The 19,957-nt window shown below is 39.9% G+C and overlaps 1 protein-coding gene across 2 annotated transcripts in view; it reads left to right on the plus strand.

Moving 5' to 3' along the window:
- Positions 1 to 19,957, plus strand: part of Hydin (HYDIN axonemal central pair apparatus protein) — a 323,803-nt gene that overhangs the window by 39,136 nt on the left and 264,710 nt on the right. For both annotated transcript variants that reach the window (XM_035442673.1, XM_027405997.1), the window contains exons 6-7: positions 169 to 293; positions 18,423 to 18,624. In XM_035442673.1, coding sequence (XP_035298564.1) covers positions 169 to 293; positions 18,423 to 18,624 — 327 coding nt within the window. The remainder of the gene's footprint in view (positions 1 to 168; positions 294 to 18,422; positions 18,625 to 19,957) is intronic.

Raw genomic sequence — 19,957 nt, forward strand, 5'->3', positions numbered from 1 at the left:
TGTACCCGTTCAGTCTCTTGCCTTGCTGATATGTTACTGTTACTTTCACATTAAAACTGCTCCTTCCCATCATGCTGCAAATCTGGATCAGGAAGCTGGATGTGAGCTATCTGAAGATCTCCTCCCCTCGTCCCATGTATTCTGATGGTGCCACCACATGTTTTGCAGGCCTTTCTCCGTAGAGCCAACGTCCGGGATTCTTAACGTGGGGGAGTCCATGCAGCTGGAAGTGGACTTTGAGCCACAGAGCGTAGGCAATCACAACGGAAAACTCATCGTGACCTATGATACCGGTATGCTTCATTCTCTTCCCTTTAATTTTAGTTCTACATAGCAAGGAAGGGCAAGTAGAAAAATGAGGACGCTAAGATGTATGTTGGTGGCATGAGCTTAGGTTAAGTTCAAAAAAAGAAAAGAGCCCAAATCTTTTCTATAAGACGACCGGAAATGATGTCGTCTTATAGAATCCCCACCTGGTTGGCTGCCCCACACCGAAAGCCTAAGACTCAAGAGGGAACCTACACTCACAAGTCACAATGATGGGTGGAAGTTATTTATATGTATATGAAAACTTGAAGGTAATGTTCACAGCATGTGCTTTTCATCTGACGTGTGGCTGCATTTGTACACCATTTTTAAGTGTATGTAAATCCCAGTTCAAAATATTCTTGTGTGTGCCTAGTAGTCTATTAAGATCTAGTGGCCTTAAGCCTTGCCTCAAGCAAGTGTTGTTTTAACACCTCACATAAATCCAGGACTGTATCTGTTGCCACTAACATTTTCTTGGTAGCCACTTCCCATACTTAATCATGGAAATTACATGTTGTGTTTTTCTAATATTTAACTTACAGCCATGTAGACTGCCGTCTTTTGAAATATGCAGATGACACTGTGGAGTGAAAATTTAAGTATTCAGCCAGAATAGAGCTAGCCATGACATCTAGGTCACAGGTCAGAGTTGCTGGCTTTGTACATTTATGTCAGAGCAAGACAATTCAGGCCTTTTCTTAACTACCCATGGTTAAGCAGTCCTGGCTCCACCTTGGCCAGATCACACTATCACATAGCCAGTGGCATGGCAGTATGATTTACCTAGTCTGTCAGCTATAATTCACTAGCTACCAGCTAGGGAGACCTAATTTGAACCAGCTTAAACAAAGAAGGAATCTTTTGACCTGCATAAAGAAAACCACCTCTTACAGCATACTAGGATGTCACTTGCCAAAGCATCCGGGCCATTTTACATGATGTCCACCAGCAAAGACTGGAAGTTCCAGGTTCTCCCCATTCTTATTGTGTTCACTTTAGATATATACTAGGAGTGTAAAGGGGGGGGGTGGCAAAGGATGCTTTTAATTTTCATTTCCCTAGTTTATGATGTGAGACATCTTTTCATGTATAACTGGCCATTCTTTTCTGTTTGTTTAAATCTTTTGCCGGTTTATTTTTCATTTCTTGTTCATTTGTAAGTAACCTTTCTAAGTGAGCACTCCACACACTAGTTACTCGTCAGACAAGTAAGACTAATCTTTTCCTAGCCTCTAGCGTGCCTTTTCATTTCTCCCACGACAGTTCTTGATGAGCAATGACTTAACAAAATTTGTTGTAATTGTTTTTCTTTTAAGTTAATTTTTTTCAGCTTGTTAAGAAATCAGCCTCTGCTGGTCACAGATATAGTCCATGTTTATGTCAATAAGTGATATAATTTGAGCTCCTACACTTGGGCTAAAAAGCCAGCTCTGACTTAACCGTGTGTGAGAGACCAGGTATCACTTTCTTTTCTTACGCTCACTGTCAGTTTCCCCCACTCTCAATATCTTGCTCTTGATCACTGTTGACTAGTGCATTCTGTGAGATTAAAACAATTCCCCTCACTCCTTGGGTTTCTGTGACTTTCAGTCTTGGGTGAAGGTTGGATCTCTGTCAAATGCCTTCATTGACATTACCTTACATTTTCTGATCTTCACTTTTCTAATGTGGTGATTGAGTTGAAATGCTGCTTTCTGGTATAAATACAAATTTGAAATTTTGATAAATCACTGAAATAGATTTGATGATATTTTGTTTGAGAGGTTTATGTTGAAATTCATGAGGAAAAAACTATCCTGTAATTTTCTTTTTACGTGATAGCTCCCTCAGGTTTTGGTCTGATGAAACAAATTAATCTCAAAAAACAAGTTGAGTGTTACTAGGAATTATTATCTTCTTTCATTCTTTGGGAAAGCCCCTTTTAAAGATTTGTGTTGTCACTTCCTTAAATGACAAAGAATTTCTTTGTTCAAGTCACACTTTTGTTTTTCAAAAGGCATGTAGATTCTTAATTACTAGCTTATTTTTCTCAAACAAATTTCAAGGAATTTTGTCATATAATTTGAAATCTTAAATTTCAAGCAAAGAATTGTTCAGAATAGAGACTCATGCTCTTTGTGATGCTGGTAGGACCACGGGCATGCCTCCTCTGTCCTTAGTTATTGAGCTCTATCTGGCTTTATCAGTTTTATTCATTTACTCAGAAGACCAGCTTTTAGTTGATTTTATTTATTCTTCACAATTTTCAAAACTTATTTATTTTTCTTCTTCTTATTTCCCCAAGCTTTGCTTTCTTGTGGCTGTTCTCAATCTTAGGGGGGAATGCTTAATACACTGACTTTTAGCACTTAGTACATTTAAGACAAAATTCTTTATCTAAAGCTGGATTTATCTTCAATGCATATATTAATGTTTCATTTTCCTTAAAACATAAGATTTAAAAATTTTCTATCTTATTTTTTCTTGTACCCAGAAACTACTTAGCAAAATATTGAATAATAGTCAAATTCTTGGGAATTTTGTAGTTAGTGTTTTTTTTTTTTCCTGATTTCTCCTTTAATTCTGCCAGTGACAGAAAATGAATTCAATGTGATTTCAGGCCTGGAAATCAGTTGAGACTAACATTACTGTCTATAATATGTTCAAGCTTGGTAAATGTTCCCTGCAATTTGAGAAGAGTACACATTCCATAAATTACAATTAGGTCATGTTTACTAATAATCATGTCATTTGGCCCATGTCTCTAGTTTTTTGGCAGATTGTAAAAGTTATTAAAATTTACAAGTACAGTTATGAATTTAGCATCTTTTATTTTTGTGCTGTCAGTTTTCATTTTGACATTTTGAAACTATAATACTTGGTATGCACACATGTAGTATTAATATAACTTCCCATTGAATTAACCATTTTATTGTTGTGAAATAATCTTAGTATTAGAGTTCTGACATTATGGTCTGCTAGAATAGCTTCCTTTTGATTAATGTGGGCATTAATATCCTTCTTATCCTTTTACTTTCAACTTTTCTATGTCTTCTTATTTGAAGTTTGACATTTACAAGAATCAATCCCTAGGTGAATATTTTTTAATTGACTCTGAAAAATCTTTCTTTTCTTGTTACTATTTTATTTTATTATTAAATTGTTCCATTTGGTCCTTTTCTGCTGAATGAGATTCCTGACATATTTGGGTTGAGGTTGCTGACTACTGTTATTATGAGCACTGTGGGAAAATGTTTAATTGAATTTTAACTACAATCCTCTCATTACTAGCTATTGGTATCAATAGCAAGTGACATTTTGGAATGAGTGCTAATATACTAAGTCAATGATGTATTTTTCCCACCTTATGTCCATATCTTTGTAAGACATGATTTTTCTTTGTTTATCAGTCACATAAAAACCAATATATCATGGGAAAAAGAGTGCCCTGAAAATTACCTTTGGGTCACTAGATCTGAGATTTTAAGCCAGAAGTTTGAAAAAGAATAGCCTGTGCTTCTGCGCTCACAAAATAATTAGTTGTTTGTTTTTCCTTGTTTTAAAATACTGCTTATTTCATCAGTAACTCACCCTTTTTAAATATATTGATGTATTTAAGTATATATAATGTAGGAGTACAATTTATAAGTAAACATCTTCATGTGTTGCAGTATAATTTAGAAAAGTTTTATTACATTTTGGGATTAGTCATCTTTTATTGTTCACACTATAGAGTCACAGCTTTAAAGATCGTTCACATTTTAATCCAGTCACAGTCTAATCTAATCCAGTCAACATCTGACCCAGTCACCATCTAACCCAGTCACAATCCAACCCAATCACAATCTAACCACTCATAATCTAATCCAGTCCAGATTTTAAGAAGGGAAACTTAAGCCCTAATGAATTGAGTGCCTTTCTGAAGGTCATGCATTCCATCCAAAGCCCAGTTAGAAGGTAGACCCTGAACTCCTGACATCTGCCCTTTACACCCCAGGACTGTCTCCCCAACCTTCCTTATTACTGTACAAACATTTCCCTCTCTCACTTGTTGGCTTTGAAAAGCCATCCGCTCCCACAGAGGGCCCAAATTCCAGTTTTCCTTTTGTAGGAGTGTTTAAAATGATACTCCTGTGCTAAAGGACGGGCCATTTGAACCACAATGAGTATTTTGTGTATTAAAACTTAACTAGTCTTGGAAAAGTTAAAATCCGTGCCCTGAGGTGCTTCTGCCAGCTGTGGTAGATGAATACTTTAATGAAGATTGAAGACATTATTCGTTACATAAAATGAACTGCTGGGTAAGAACATGCTTTCGTCTTTATTGTAGGTTATCAATGCCCAGAACCCTACATTAGTGTAAAGCAGTAATGATTGCCTAAACACTTTGCCCTTCCAGTCAGTCATGACCACGGTCTTCCCATGTCACTGAATAAGCATCAGACTGAGCCCTCTGCAGCTGCTTCAAGTGTGAACTGATTTCAGGAGAGACATTTAATATGGGCTATTGATGAATGCCTTTTCTTTATGCTTCCTCAAACAATGTTCTAGAAGAAAGATCACTGAATTCTCCTCAGCGGGAAGTGCTCAATCATGTTTCTAACAGTTGTGTTTGTCCTGCCAGCTGTTCTTCCCCTAGACATTTCTTCATAAACCACAGCTATATTTCTTTGCTGTCTCTGACAGGAGTTTGAACCAGTGCCCTGCTACTGAAGGAGGTCAGATATAGTTAGTGCTTCACTAATACCTAGTATTTGCTCACTCACATTTGCCTGAACCAGAATTATCCCCCTTCTCCCTCACTTTTTGTCCTTGTAATATCAATGTATAGTAAAATTATGTATGCTTAGGCAGCTGGTTCTACCCACAAATGATGGTTACTTACTCCAGCAGAAAAGAGTACATGTCAAATGGCAGAAAGACACTTAAGGAAGTACTCAACATCCTTAATGATCAGGAAAATGCAAATCAAAACCACTCTAAGATTCCATCTTACACTGATCGGAATGGCTAAAATAAAAAATGCCAGTGACAGCTTATGCTGGAGAGGATGTGGAGAAAGGGGAACACTACTTCATTGCTGGTGGGAGTGCAAACTTGTACAGCTGCTGTGAAAATCAGTATGGTGATTTTTCAGAAAATTAGGGATCAACCTACCTCAAGACTCTGTAATACCACTGTTGGGCATATATTCAAAGGAGTCACATTCACACCACAAGGACATTTGCTCAACTGTGTTCATAGTAACATTATTTGTGATAGCCAGATCTTGGAAACAGCCTAGATGCCCCTCAACTGAAGAATGGATAAAGAAAATGTGGTATATTTACACAATGGAGTACTATTCAGCGGTAAGAAACAATGACATCCTAAAATTCATAGGCAAATGGGCAGAACTAGAAACATCCTAAGTAAGGTAACCCAAAACCAGAAAGACAAATATAGTATTACTCACTCATAAGTGGATACCAGAAATAAAGCAAAAGATACCCAGCCTATAATCCATAACCCCAGAGAAGCTTGAACCCTCTTTCAGAAACAGATGCTGAAATCCACAATTAAACAATGGGCCAAGCTCCTGGAGTATAATCAAAGTGAGGGAGGAGCAAAAATATAAACAAAGGAGTCAAGACCATGATGGAGAAACCCACAGAATGAGCTGATCCGACCTAGTGAGAGATCACTGACTCAGGTCTGACAAATGGAGAATCTGCATAGGACCAAATTAGACTCCCTTAATATAGGTGACAATGGTGACTGGGACAGTATATGAGGCCACTGGCAGTGGGTCCAAGATCTAACACTAATGCACAAACTGACTTAATGGAGCCCATTCTATATGGAGAGATACCTTGCCCAGCCTAGACACAGGGTGAATGTGTATGTGGGGGAAGGTGCCTTGATGATGTGACAGACTTAGTAGACTTCCTAGGGGAGGCCTTACCCTCTCTGTGGAGCAGAAGGGAGGAGGGGAAAGTGGAGGGAGTTCAAGGAAAGGAGGGAGGGGCAACTGGGATTGGAATGTAAAAAATAAATTAATAAAAAAAGAGAAAAGAGTACACGTAGAACTACTCAAGGTTTTATTTATAAGAACAAAACAAAAGCAAGCAGTGTGTGGTGGCCCCTACATATAATTTCTGCGCTGTGGAGGCACAGGGGAAAATAGTGAGTGCCAGGCCAGTCTCGGCTCTGTCTTAAGTAATAAACCAGGAAGACTGACAAAATCAAAACAGCACGTGTAATAGTGTCACTTCGTATCTGACAGACCCTCGCCTGTTGCAGCCGTCTTCTACCTCTGGCTTTCCTGAGATGTCCCTGAGCCCTCAGGGAAGGGGTGTGATATAGATTCTCATTTAAAGCTTAGTACTCCACAGTCTTTTATTCTCTGCATGACAGTTGTGGGTCTTTGTGTTAATCACCAACCCCAGATGAGTGGCAGCCATTGGCTGCAGTAGGTCAGGGAAGGGAGTCTGTTTTCTTCAGCCTCTGAGAGGCTGTCCATGCTCAGGGGGATGCCCTACACCCAGGTACAAACAGGCAGCACTAGGAGAACTCTGGGGTTTTTTTCTTTTTCTTTTTCTTTTTCTTTTTTCAATGAGCACATGAAGCTGGGAGGGAAAAGTAGACTGGGAGGAAGGGAATGGAGAGAGGATTTGATCAAAACACATCATATGCATGGATGAAAGTCTGATTTGTGGCAAGAAAACAGAGAAGTGGAAACAGGACTTGACTGTTGCAGGACCAACAAATGGCTCAGCTGCCGAGGTCCTGAAATGTTCATCCGGGTGTTAAGAAACTTTATGTAATCTAAGGGCTCCCAGAGAGACTAGTACTCACAAAACAACTTCATTTTGCATAGAGGACTTTTTTTTCCCCCAAACATTTGGTTATTGCATGAGCCGGAGAAATAGAAATCAATGCCTGGTGAGGTGGTTGTGACCTTAAAGGTGACATTAACCACTGACAGAGTCGGGAAGTGGAGCTGGTGGGTCTCCTCAGCGTTTTCAGAGTCTGATGTTTCTTACTGTGGAGGAGATATTTTAGTCTAGGAGCCAGCCATGGGGAGGTAGGCTTCTCCTCAAAGGCAAGATAATTTTTTTTTAAATACATAAGCATATCTAATGATCTTCCCAGTCATTTGCATTTTTTGTTTTGGTTTACTTTCTAAAGCTATAAAGGATTTCTTTTTTTTTCTTATCCCTGTGAAGGCTAATAAAGGAATACCAAAAAAGAATATAGTGAGCAATTGATTGTGATTAAGGAGGAGGAAGGGAAATAAATACAGGAGGAGAGCAAACTGACAGTGAGGATGTCAGTTATCTACCTAAACAACACAATATACTTAGGTCTGTGTATAGGTACATGTATACAGTTTAAATGAAATTGTCTCCAGCTGTCAATGCTCTCTCTCCAAATGCCAAACACTATCTCACAAGACTGCCATACCAGGCATAAGAAGTCCTCTTTTGAGTTATTGATCAGGATTGTCCAAGAGATTCCCATCGTTGTAGACTATTGCTCAGCCCCCACAGGTAGAGACAAGTCCTGATTGCTGAAGACATCATGTACTTCAGATGCAGGGGCCAGAAGCCCCTGAGCTGGAACTGACATGAATAACTCCTCCTGAGGGCTAGATTCCATGGTACCAGAAGGCACCATGCCAGTTTCCAAAGGAGGAAGACAACCTGGCTATGACGGCTGTGAACCATAACAATGACCAGCGTATCGCCATAACCTTCAGTGTAAAGTGGTGGCATGGATGCATTAATGGCCACCAACAGCTGTCTAGTTAGGCTCAAGACCTACTCAACAGGAGGGAAATCATGCCTGGTATTGGAATCCAAGCCAGCTACCCAGAACTGGTAAAGCTGTAGACCTTGAGGGAGCTAGGAGCCTCTGATTAGTGTGAACATGTGATGCTTGCCTTTCTGGGTCTATTTAACTCCATAATGCCTTTTCTTTTTCCTTTTTTTTTTCTTTTACATGCCTGCACTGCCTTTGGGGCAGAACAGTGGCTATTTTAGTCTTGTCACTGATGTGCTGGAGTTACAGTTTGAATTTAAAGTGCCCCCATAGGCTCACAGTCCCCAGCTGCTGGTGGTGTTCTGGGAAGGTGGTAGAACTGTTAGGAGACAGTTCCTCCCTAGAGGAAGTGTGTCTTGAGGTTCTGCAACCCAGCCTATGATTCCTGACTATAAATGCAATGTGATCAGCCGTTTCAGACTCCTGCCTTATACCTCCCAACCATGTGAGCGGCATCACCTCAAACTATAAATAAACCCTTCTCGATTAAGTTGTGTCCTGTCAGGCCTTTAGTCAGAGACAAGAAAAGTAGCTCACATAGCTAATGAGCTCGGATTGTTCCATTTCAGCGTCCCAAACAGAGTGCTGACAGGGAGTTTAGGTTGAGCGGTATGCATGTGACAGCGGTGACTTTGACTCTGCCCTGACAAGAGATGAGAAGTACTCACTCTCTCCATCATCGTGTTCCTTGGAGACTCCATGGCTCCCCTCATGTATTTTATTCCATGTATCTGTGTCCTCTGTTGTCTCCAAGTTCTGAAGCCACAGTGAGGGATGTACTGTGCACATAGCTAGTTTCACATTTAGTTTTTGGAAAATGAGTTTTGTTCATGTTTGGTTTTGCTTGATTGATAGTAGTAAACTTGGCAAAATGTAATGAGAGCTCCCAAGAAATTTCTTTTTCCTGGGACATAATAAATGATTCTGGCTAACCTGCACTGCAGCACTCAACCCCAGAAACTGAACCAGAGTGGGAACAGGGAGTCCAAGGACACAGAAAGGGGTAACAAAGCCACACAGCCTCTGCATCCCCACAGGCTTGCCACCGCCTCCATCCTGTGCCTCTTAGATAGCTAGGGTGTGGAGAACCTTTTTAAAGGTTATCTTTAGGCAAATGGGTATCAAAAGCAAGTACTCCAACAAGGAAAGAGCTCTTCCCATGCCCCCTGTCTTAGTTACTTTTCTATTGCTGTGAAGAGCAACCATGACCAAGGCAATTTGTAGACAGATGAGTTTATTGGGGTGTACAGTTTTAGAGGGTGAGTCCATGAGCATCATGTCAGCAGGTAAGAAAGCAGAGTGGATGCTGGGGTAGCAGCTCAGAGCTTACATCCTGAGACACAAGCATGAGGCACAGAGAGAGAGATAACTGGAAATGGTGAAGGGTTTTGAAACTTCAAAGCCCACCCCCAGTGACACACCTCCTCCAACAAGCCCATACTTCCTCATCCTTCTCAAACATTCTACCAACTAGGAACCAAGCATCCAAATGGCCTATGGGGGCCATTCTCATTCAGAGCAACACATTCCACTCCCAGGCCCCCATAGGCTTGTGGTTATATTATAACACAAAATGCATTTAGTCTAACTTCAAAAGTCCCCATAGTCCATAACAGTCTCAACACAGTTTAAAAGTCCAAAGTCTCTTCTGAGACTCAAAGCAATCTCTTAATTGTGGCCCCCTACAATTACAAATGCAAATTACATACTTCCAACATACACTGGCACAGGATATCCTTTATCATTCCAAAGTGGGGCGGGGGGAATAGGTGCCTAGTGATGAAATACTGGACCAAGGCAAGACTGAAACCCGCCAGAGAAAACTCCAATCTTATAGCTCCATGTCTGAGCTCCATGTCTGGTGGCAAAAGGTTCAGATGTCCAGCCGCCCTGCATTCCTGATTGCAGCACACTTCTCTCTCTCTCTCTTGGGCTGGTTCTGCCTCCGATGTACAGCTCTTGTTGGCATATATTTCACTGTCTAGCACCTCTAACATCCTGGGATCTCCAACACAATCCAGGCTGGACTTTTACAGCTTCATACAGTGACCTCTCAGGGCCTCCATGCAGAAATCCCCTGCCATGTGCCTTGCCTCAGTGGCTCTTCTTATCTATAAGGCAGGATTCCACAATCCCTTTCCGAGTGTATCCTTCATGCCACTAGAGCCAAAACCATGTGTCTGGTGCAGCAAGTGCAGCTGTTTGCTTAGGATGGAGCCTGAGCCTCCTTGAATTACATTTGGATAAGTTTTCCTTTGTAGCCTAAGATTACCTTTGTTTTAAGAGCAGAAGATTCCACAGACATTTCTCTTTTACTTGTTGGAAGCTTAGCTGGGAAGGGTCTTGCCCTCAGGACACACTCCCTTTATCCCATTTCTCGTCAGGCCTTTTACTAAACCTTCCATCTTTTTCTACACAAGCCTTGCTTCCAACTTTAAATCCCCTGGTGTTCTTTTTCTCCTTAAATGGTACATTTGTATTTCTTTTTGCCCCACTTGCTCTTTTAATTGCAGACCTGACAAAGAATGATTATTAATAACCATGTGACAGAATCAATATTAGGCTGTCCTGAAATTTCCTCTGCCAGCAAAATTTATCCATTAGTTTTCAATTTTGCCTCAGCACATTTTTAGGACAGGGGCAGAAAGCAACCATATTTTTGCCAAAGCATGTCAAGATGGTCTCTAGGCCAGTTTCTAATATTGTCTTCTCAAAATTCTTGAGCTGGACCTCCATAGTTCACAATGCTCTATTTTCTTCCATACACCTACAAGGATGGGTTAAGCCCTGCTTACAACATTTAACTATGTTTCTAGTCCAGAGTCCCAAAGTCTTCCACAATCCCTCAAAGAACAACATGGTCAGGTTTGTCACAACAGTATCCCACTCCCTGGTACCAACTTCTGTTATTATTACCTTCTGTCAATGTGGTAACACATCATGACCAATACAACTTATATAAGAAAGAGTTTATTGGGGGCTTACAGTTTCAGAGGATTAGAGTCCATGGCCATCGTGGCAGGAAACATGGCAACAGGCAAGCAGCCGTGGCACTGGAGCAGTATCTAAGAGCTTAAAGTTTGAGACACAAACATGCACAGAGAACAACTTGGGAATGGTGTGAGCATTTGAAACCTCAAGGCCTTTCTCAAGTAACACACCAACAAGGCCATACTTCTAATCTTTCCAAACATTTCAGTCAACTAGGGACCAAACATTCAAATATATGAGCTTTGGGGCCATTCTCATTCAAACCACCACACTCCTCTCCTATGGATCTGATCAGTTTTGGAAAATAACATGATGATCATGATGATCATGATGATGATGATGATGATGATGATGATGATGATGATGATGATAATAATAATAATAATAATAATAATAATAATAATAATATAATAGATGGCTCTTGGAAAAAGATATGGTAGTTATTTTTTATTTCTACCAGGTGCATTGTTGCAGTGAGCAATCCCAACCTGATCATAGCCCTTTCTGGGATCTGTGGGTTGGTGTGAGATAGGCCCTTTGTTTGTGTATGTATGTATGTATGTATGTATGTATGTATGTATGTATATATAATTTTTAACTCTGTGTTTATGTATGTGCATGTCTATGGAGGCCAGAAGTCAATGTTGGGTGTCTTTGTCTGTTACCCTTCTTATTATTATTTGAGACAGGGTCTCTTATTGAACATAGAGACTCTGATAGTCTAGACTGCTTGACCAGTAAGTGCTGGGGATCTGCCTGTCTCTGCACCTCCAGTGCTAAGGTTAAAGGTACACACTATCATGCTTAGTTTTTACACGGGTGCTGGAGATCTGAACTCAGGTCCTCATGCTTACACAATAGGAGTTTTACTGAGAAAGCCATCTCCTCAGATTTAAAAATACCATGTTATCTATTCTCCTACTGAATATTTATTTACTCTGTTCATGACTTTACTGTTGTTACCACAGGCAGTGTTGCCCTGAGAATCTTTTTGCAATGTCCTATAGCTGGGGATTTTCTTTTTGAATAAATGCCTATAGGTACAATTTCTGGGTTACAAAGACATTTTATATGAAGTTTCTCTGAGTTGTAAATGGACTTAAGCAATTATACTAGTTTATATTTCCTCAGCAATACATGAGAAATTTTGTTTTCCACATCCTTGCCAGTATAGTACCAAAAGAGCACTGTCCAACTGCTGACTTTTTGTTAACTTGCTTGATTATGGGATGGTATCTCATTTTATATTTATTGTATTACTCAGCTGCCTAGCAGTTTTACCTGTTTATTGTAAGCCCTACAATTCATTTTTTTGCAGTAAAGATTTTGGATGGGTAATGCAGTCATATGCTTAAAAATGTAAAAAAAAAACTGTAAAATTATAATTTAAAATTCTTGCTTTCATATTTTCTCATTTACCCAAACTGCTATCATTTTATTAATCTCTTGGATATTTTATGCAAATGAATGCAAATGTTACTGCATAGTACCTTCCTTCTGTATACAGAATATAAAATACAATATAAATCATTCTTCGAATGCGTTTGCACCTGTATATCCTTCCTCATGGCTGTGCTTTTTCATGCCCACGAAGAGCTCTGCTTTTAGAAGTAATAAAAAGTATCTCACAATCTTCTGATCCATATGTAACTTCTTCATTCTGTTCTTATTAGCAATAGTACCATATTAAAATCCTTGAATTTCTTGTCCCAGCTCATCTCCAGGATAAATTCCTAGGAGTGAGACACAGCCAACAGTCAGGAAAGCACTGTTTCCTTGCAGTCATCCACCTCTGCTGTTAGTCTAAATTTTGCACTTTCTTCTGTAAGAAACTCTGAGCCCTGGGATGAGGAGGAGATGTGGCATAGATGCCTATTTAGGGCTGAGAATTCCATAGTCTCTTATTAATTCTTTGTACTTTGGCCAGTTGTAGGTCTCTCTGTTAATTACCACTACTAAAAAGAAGCTTCCTTGACAAGGGTCCACAGAAGCACTGATCAATGGGTATAACACCAATTAAGCCATTAGAAGTTGGTTTAATACTATGCCCATTTAGCAGATTAATAATACTAAGTCTTCGTTAGGGCCTATGACCCACCTAACTCTAGTTTCTTTTTATATTCTAGATACCCTCTGTCAGATGTATAACTAGTAGTTTTTTCTCCATTTTGTAAGGTACCTCTTCACTCAAATGATGATGTCTTTGTTGTATAGAAGCCTTTTAGTTTCATGAGGTCCTGCTTATTAATTGTTCTCTATGCCTATTCTTCTAGGGTCCTGTTCAGGAAATCTTCCTGTGCCGATGAGTTCAGGCCTACTCCCTACTTTCTCCTCTATCACACCTGGGGCAGGCAGAGTTTATAGACTTTTTATAAAATGTGTTTTGAGTTTTGCAAATTTGTTTCCAGCATCAATGAAAGATATACCATTTCTTCCTTTGATTTGTGATACATTTATGTATTTCCAATAAAGAACCACTATCACATTCCTGAAGTAGACTCCACCTAGTTATAAAGTATCGTCCTTTTAGTGCAGTGGTGGGTATGTGTCAGGGTCCCTGCAAGCCTCGAAGCTGACAGGGAAACATCCACGTGAGGTGAAGAGTAAATCTCAGGTCAGCACCATTTTAGCAGGCTGGGTCAAAACTTCCAGAGTCTGACCTCATAGTTTATTTCTCCTACTCATTGAAACACAGTAAAACTTTAGGGGACAGTCTCCAATTATCTGACAATTATCGCACCAAAGCTTCAGGGATGACTACAAACTCCCTTGCAAAATATACCTCTATAGCAAAGCATCTGTATCCTTTAGAATAAGAATGGGTCTGTTAACTGATAAACAGTGCTCAGGGTAAGGGCTTAAGGAGGAAGGATTTGTAATAGGAATAAGGATGTATTCTATTGGTGGAGAATGCAAAGTACATGGAACCTCTTTCATAAGGATGTGGAGGGGGGATTCAGGGAAAGACTGGTTCCATAGGATAGCAAAAAGATCTTCAGGTTGTTAGATAACATCCAGGCCTTCCTTCCCTTGAAGAAAATAAGTGTCCATGTTAAACAATTCTGGTTCCTTCGATGCTTTCTCTAAGCTGTGCCGCCTACAGGTATGAGTGGCAATTTTTCATTTCGTATGTTTTCCCTGGGAATGACTTGCTTTATATTCACCAAATTTTAAATAACATCATACTGAAAAAAATATAATGTTGAAAATTTTAAATTACATAAGTTTAGCAGAAGAATAGATAAGGAAGCAGCTAGGATTCATGAACCTAAGTATAGGCCAATCAAAGATGCTCAAAGTGAGACAGAAACAGCAGTATTTGAGAAAAATAACAAAGCAAAATCACACAGGGCACAGTCGAAAGATCAGCATGTGTATAACTGGAGCCTCAGAAATGGAGAAGAAGGTGAATGAAAAATTTTAAAGTGTTTTAAGATATATTGTCTAAGAATTTTCTAAAAATATTAAATTATATTCATCCATGAATTCATGGAGCTCAGCACATCTTTTATACAAAGAAAGAAAGCCAAACATAGGCATACTATTGTTTAAAAGCAAACAGAGCACTATAAAAGGATCCACAATCCAAAAAAATGTCCTAAAAGGAACGCTCATAATCTTGGTGACAAACTCTTTAGCTGATATTGGGGAAGCCGGAAGATGCAGCATGGCATCGTTAAGGTGCAGAAGGAGAACACGGTTAAACTGGGGCATTTTAGCATTCCTGTATCCTTGAAAGGTAAAACAAAATAACGACATTTTCAGACAAAAATTTAAAAACTGAAAAATGCTATAGACTTCTTGTTTGTCACGTTTCCCCCTTGGTCAGGCTGAAGATAACATTCCATTGTTTTTTGAGTTTCCACGGTTTCAGTTAACACATCAGGTATAATTCTATCCGTGGATCCATTAGAGACAATGTCTTGTCTCTTTCTGCTTTCAGAATTTTGTCTTTGATTTCATCTGTTTTGTTGTTATATATTTAGGTATACATTTCCTTTAGTCTACCCCACTTGAATTCCCTTGGGTTTTTGGAGCTATGAGCTGATGTCTTTAATTCCAGAAAATTCTTACCTATCATATCTTGAAATATCATCTTGGCTAGACATAATCATTGCCATCCTGAGGTCTTCACAAGACCCCTATAATCATGTTATTTCCTCATGCTACCTTTTGTATTTTATGAACCACTTTTCATTTCACTAATTTCTTTCATAAAAAAACAAAATTCTCTTATTATAGGTATCCTTTAAAAGTTTTTTTTTCTCCTTTGTACTCTTTTTTAAAGTTTAGGTTATTTTATTTTTCTCTGAAAGTCCTAGAGTATGGCCATTCCCCCACATTTAAGATCCTTTTTCAATCTCCTGTTCTCTGGGTATAGTTTCAAGATCATCCATTTGTTTCTATGAACATGCTAAGTGTAATCGATGTGTGGTCTCTATCTGATGGTACCTGGTATCTGCTCTTGGTGAGCCCATTTCTGGTTTTCACGTGTTGCTAGTTCTAACACATGGAGTTGTATGTAGTTCTTTACAAGTATCATTATATTTGGCTGTGTGCTGTTGGAAATTTTGGAATTTTGGATGCAGACGACTTTCTATAAAGGAAAACAAGTTATTTCTTTTCATTATCTCAGTTCAGAATCAGTGAATTACTTAAACTCGAAGCTTGAGGCAATTTCAGCAAGATATTTGACAGTAAACTAGGGTCAATCTCCTCCCAGTTCACCATCATCGTGGAAGCATAGTTCTTTTAGTACCAGGATTTATAGCAAAGGTTATGGCTGTTACCTTTGTGTTTTTGTGGGACTCCTAACAGTGGGAGCAGGTGTATCTCTGACTCTTTTTTCTACTGTTGGGACCCCTTTCCTTCTATTGGGTGCTTAGTACAGACTTGATATGAGGGCTTTTGCCTTGTGTTATTGTATCTTGTTTTGTTATGTTTAGTTGGAGGCCTCCTATTTCTAAAGGTAAACATGAGAGGAGTGGATCTGGGGGAGGAGTAGAAGGAGGGGAGCTATGGTTGGGATGTATTGTATGAGAGAAGACTCAATTAAAAAAATAAAACCTTTCACTCTTCAGGAAGTCTCAAAGTCTTTCTGAAGGATGCCAATGGAAACATTGACATGTCTTTCCTCAAAACTTCAGGCCTAGGCTTGAATGCAGGAGATGGAAACATTTTAGTTTCCTTGTGCATGCTTTTATGGTGCTTAAAATTGGATTATCTGTCACATATTCTATCTATCTATCTGTCTGTCTATCTATCTATCATCTATATATCATCTTTAAAATTTAGACTCAAAGGCTTGATGTTTACTTTTTCTTTAAGCTTTGATAAAAGTTTTTGGGAACCTATAAACTCTGATCCACTTGACTAGGGCTATGAAAATGAACACAAACACATAGATTACTGTTGAAAAATAGTGAAAAATTACATATTTGATTTTTAAACTCTAAATTATAACCAGGTCCAGATTAACTGGGAATGAACAGCATTTGGCTCCACGGAGCCGCTGCAAGAGAGCATCCCATCCTGGAGGCAGCTTCTCAGAACTTGAGTTATTGATCTACTAAGGTGGTCCGTTGGCTTATACGCTGTTCCCTCAGTTAAGGGTTTCTATTGCTGTGAAGAGACACCATGACCACTGCAACTCTTACAAAGGAAAACATTTAATGGGAGCTGTCTTAGAGTTGAGAGGTTCACTCCATTATCATCATAGTGGGACATGGTGGCATGCAGGCAGACATAGTGCTGGGGCTGAGAATTCTACATCTTGCAGGAAGCAGGAAGTGAACTAAGACACTGGGCGGTATCTTGAGCACATATGAGACCTCAAAGCCTGCCTCCATAGTGGCACACTTCCTCCAACAAGACCACACCTACTCCAACAAGGCTACATCTCCTAATAGTGCCACTCCTTTTGGAGACCATTTCCTTTCTGTGGTTAATGGTTGCTGAAAAACAAAGGGTGAATAATCATGCTTTCTGGATTCTAGTTAAAATGGGTACAGCACAGATCCATGAAGTGTACATAGTATTTAAGTATATGCTTTCTGTTTTTAAAAAAATTACTCTGTGTGTATGTGTGTGTGTGTGTGTGTGTGTGTGTGTGTTTTCTGCATCTATGTCTGTACACTATGTGCATGTCTGATGTCCCAGAGGCCAGAAGAATGCGTCATAATCCCAAGAACTGGAGCTGCAAGAGGACGTGAGCCACCATGTGGGTGCTGGGAATTGAACCTGGGTCCTCTGGGAAAGCACTCAGTGCTCTTATCTCCTGAGCCATCTCTCTGGTCCCTTTCTCTATTTGAACATTAGAGTGATATACTTACTGTAGCATTGCAGAGTCAAACAGAGTGTAGTTGTTGAGTTGCATCTTCTTGAATGCCCAGTGGCCTCACACACCTGTGAATCTGGAGCAGTCTGCAACTGTTGCTTTGCTAAGAGAGGATGCTCCCGATATTCCCTTAAAAATGATCTCATGGCATTTGTTTTTGTTTTCAATGTATATGTTGCCCTAGTACAGCACTATGTGTTCTGTTGTCATTACTATTTGGATATGTGTTTTCTCTTCAGTCATTTTGCAGTTTCTAACTTACTTAATCTGTTTTCTGAACCCTGTGAGGACATAAATCCCCTGGGGATGACCAGCTCCTCTCAATTATATTTGACTCCCTCTTTTTAGAACCAGGGACTAGATGAAGTTGGAGCAAAAGATGAGGCAGGTGTTTGTAATTCTGAAGAGCATGGTACTTCTGGCTAGGCTGTAAGCCCGAAAAGAATTTATGAAGAAGAAAATCCTTAGATAACCTCCCATAACAATTTATATTATACATGGTTTATATTTCTTAAAATGACTGAAAAAGATAGTTTGATTTCCTGTGACTTCAACAAAGGGCAATAATTAAGCTTTCTGACCATGTCTGAGTCTGGATTGATGAACTTGGGGAGAATGAAGCATGTAATGGTTGGTCTGCATTCCCTTGAGCCGAGCCTCGATTCTCTTTAAAGGCCAGAAGCACCATTCTAGAACTAGTCTTTTATGTGTATGCAAGCCTGTATAAGCCAGAGATCAGTGTCAGGTGTCTTCCTGGGTTCACCTTATTTTTTTGAGATAGTGTCTCACCTTTGGCTAGATTGGCGGGCCAGTGAACCTTCAGGAATCCATCTGTCTCCCCTCGCCCAGATCCGGGGTTCTGGGCATATGCTTGGCTTTTTGTGGGGGTTTTGAGGAACTGAGCTCAGGCCTCCATGCTTGCACGGGAAGCACTCTATCAAGTGACCCAGCTCCCGGCCCTAGAATACATCCTGAAGTGTGTTTCCACCTTGTTCATTTCTAGGTGAAATGGTATTTGTAGGTCTCTATGGAGCTGCCATAGATGTGAATATAAGACTGGACAAGAATTCCTTGATCATGGAGAGAACCTACATATCTCTGGCCAATCAGCGGACGATAACAATCCATAATCGTGCTAATATCATTGCCCATTTCCAGTGGAAGATATTTGCTACCCAGGAAGAGGAGGACACAGAAAAATACAGGTTTGTAACAGAAACCACCTGTATAGCAGCAATGTAGGGGTACAGTGGGGTAAATCCAGTTAATGTGGAGGGAGGGGCAGGAAGCAGGGGTAAATCCAGTTAATGAGGGGGGGCGGGAAGCATTGTTTTTATAATAAATTCCTAATCACCACAATGTCCAACCTTGGGAAACTGGCTCCAGTGTGGGGTGCTCTTAGGAACTTTGTAACATCAAATGCTGTTAAACTTAACCTGGTCATGGTGTAGCAATAATTAAAGATTTAATTAATTAAAAATATGCCATTCTTTAAAAATCAAAGCACTAATCTACATGTGTGTATTACTTTCCAAAGCCCTGACCAAAATTTTCAGCTCTTGCAGTGAGTCCCCAAAATAATCCATTTTGGACTGGCATCAATGTCACTTCTTTCTTTTCCTTTTCCCCTCGATTTGTGAAAAGGTGTTTTTGGGAAACAGGTAGAATGAAGAAAAAGAAGTGTGTGGATGCAATAACTTTTATGTTCTTGGCTTTCACAGCACCGCCCAGTCTCTCTGAACCGTGTAATTTAATAATGATTTCTTTGTGGAATCTTTAATAGTCTACTTTAGAAAAATGATAATTCAAATACAGCAGAGATTAGGAAAATGTAAAACCAGCTGCTTTCAGCTCCCTGCCTCCTGGTTATATTCTGGATGTTTCTTTCGGTTGACCCCATCCTTGCCTGTCTGAAGGGAGGCAAGCTGAGGCTCACTTCATCTCCTTCTGGTCTCTCTGAATTAACACTTCCACGTTTACTTCAGTCTCTGCCTCTCCATTTCCATGAAGGATTCGCCCTGGGAAGCTTCAAGGCTTTGTTTAAAACCATGTTAGTGTGGAATAAAAATAAAAGTCTCAGGTCCCCGGAGAGCAGGCAGAAGTCCCCCAGCGCACTGCCCCTAATTGAATCAGAGGGATCCAGGACAATGACAGGACACAGTGGGCAGAAACTCCCACGGCTCCCTCACTCATCAGGCGATGAGCTTTAATCACAGGGTCGTTCCTGTGCAAAGGAAAGCCCTCCCCGACTGCAAGCCTCTCTGGACCTCAAGGTTTAGGAACGCTAATGATGAACTTTTTTCTTGAATTATTAGTACTATATAACTATGAAATACCATAATGAAACCTTCTCACGTGTACAGTTAATAAATGCTAACACAATGGGGGAATTTTAAAGGAAATGTTGTATTTGTAGTGCAGGGGGAGCACCCTCTCTCCCGGCTCCATTTGCCCTGATTCTCGTGGTAATGCCTGCTGAGCAGCAACTGGAAGAGCACCTTTCAGGCTGGAGTGAGAGTGGGGACAGAGAAGATGGTG

The sequence above is a fragment of the Cricetulus griseus genome, chromosome 3 (assembly GCF_003668045.3).
Source record: "Cricetulus griseus strain 17A/GY chromosome 3, alternate assembly CriGri-PICRH-1.0, whole genome shotgun sequence".
Taxonomy (NCBI): domain Eukaryota; kingdom Metazoa; phylum Chordata; class Mammalia; order Rodentia; family Cricetidae; genus Cricetulus; species Cricetulus griseus.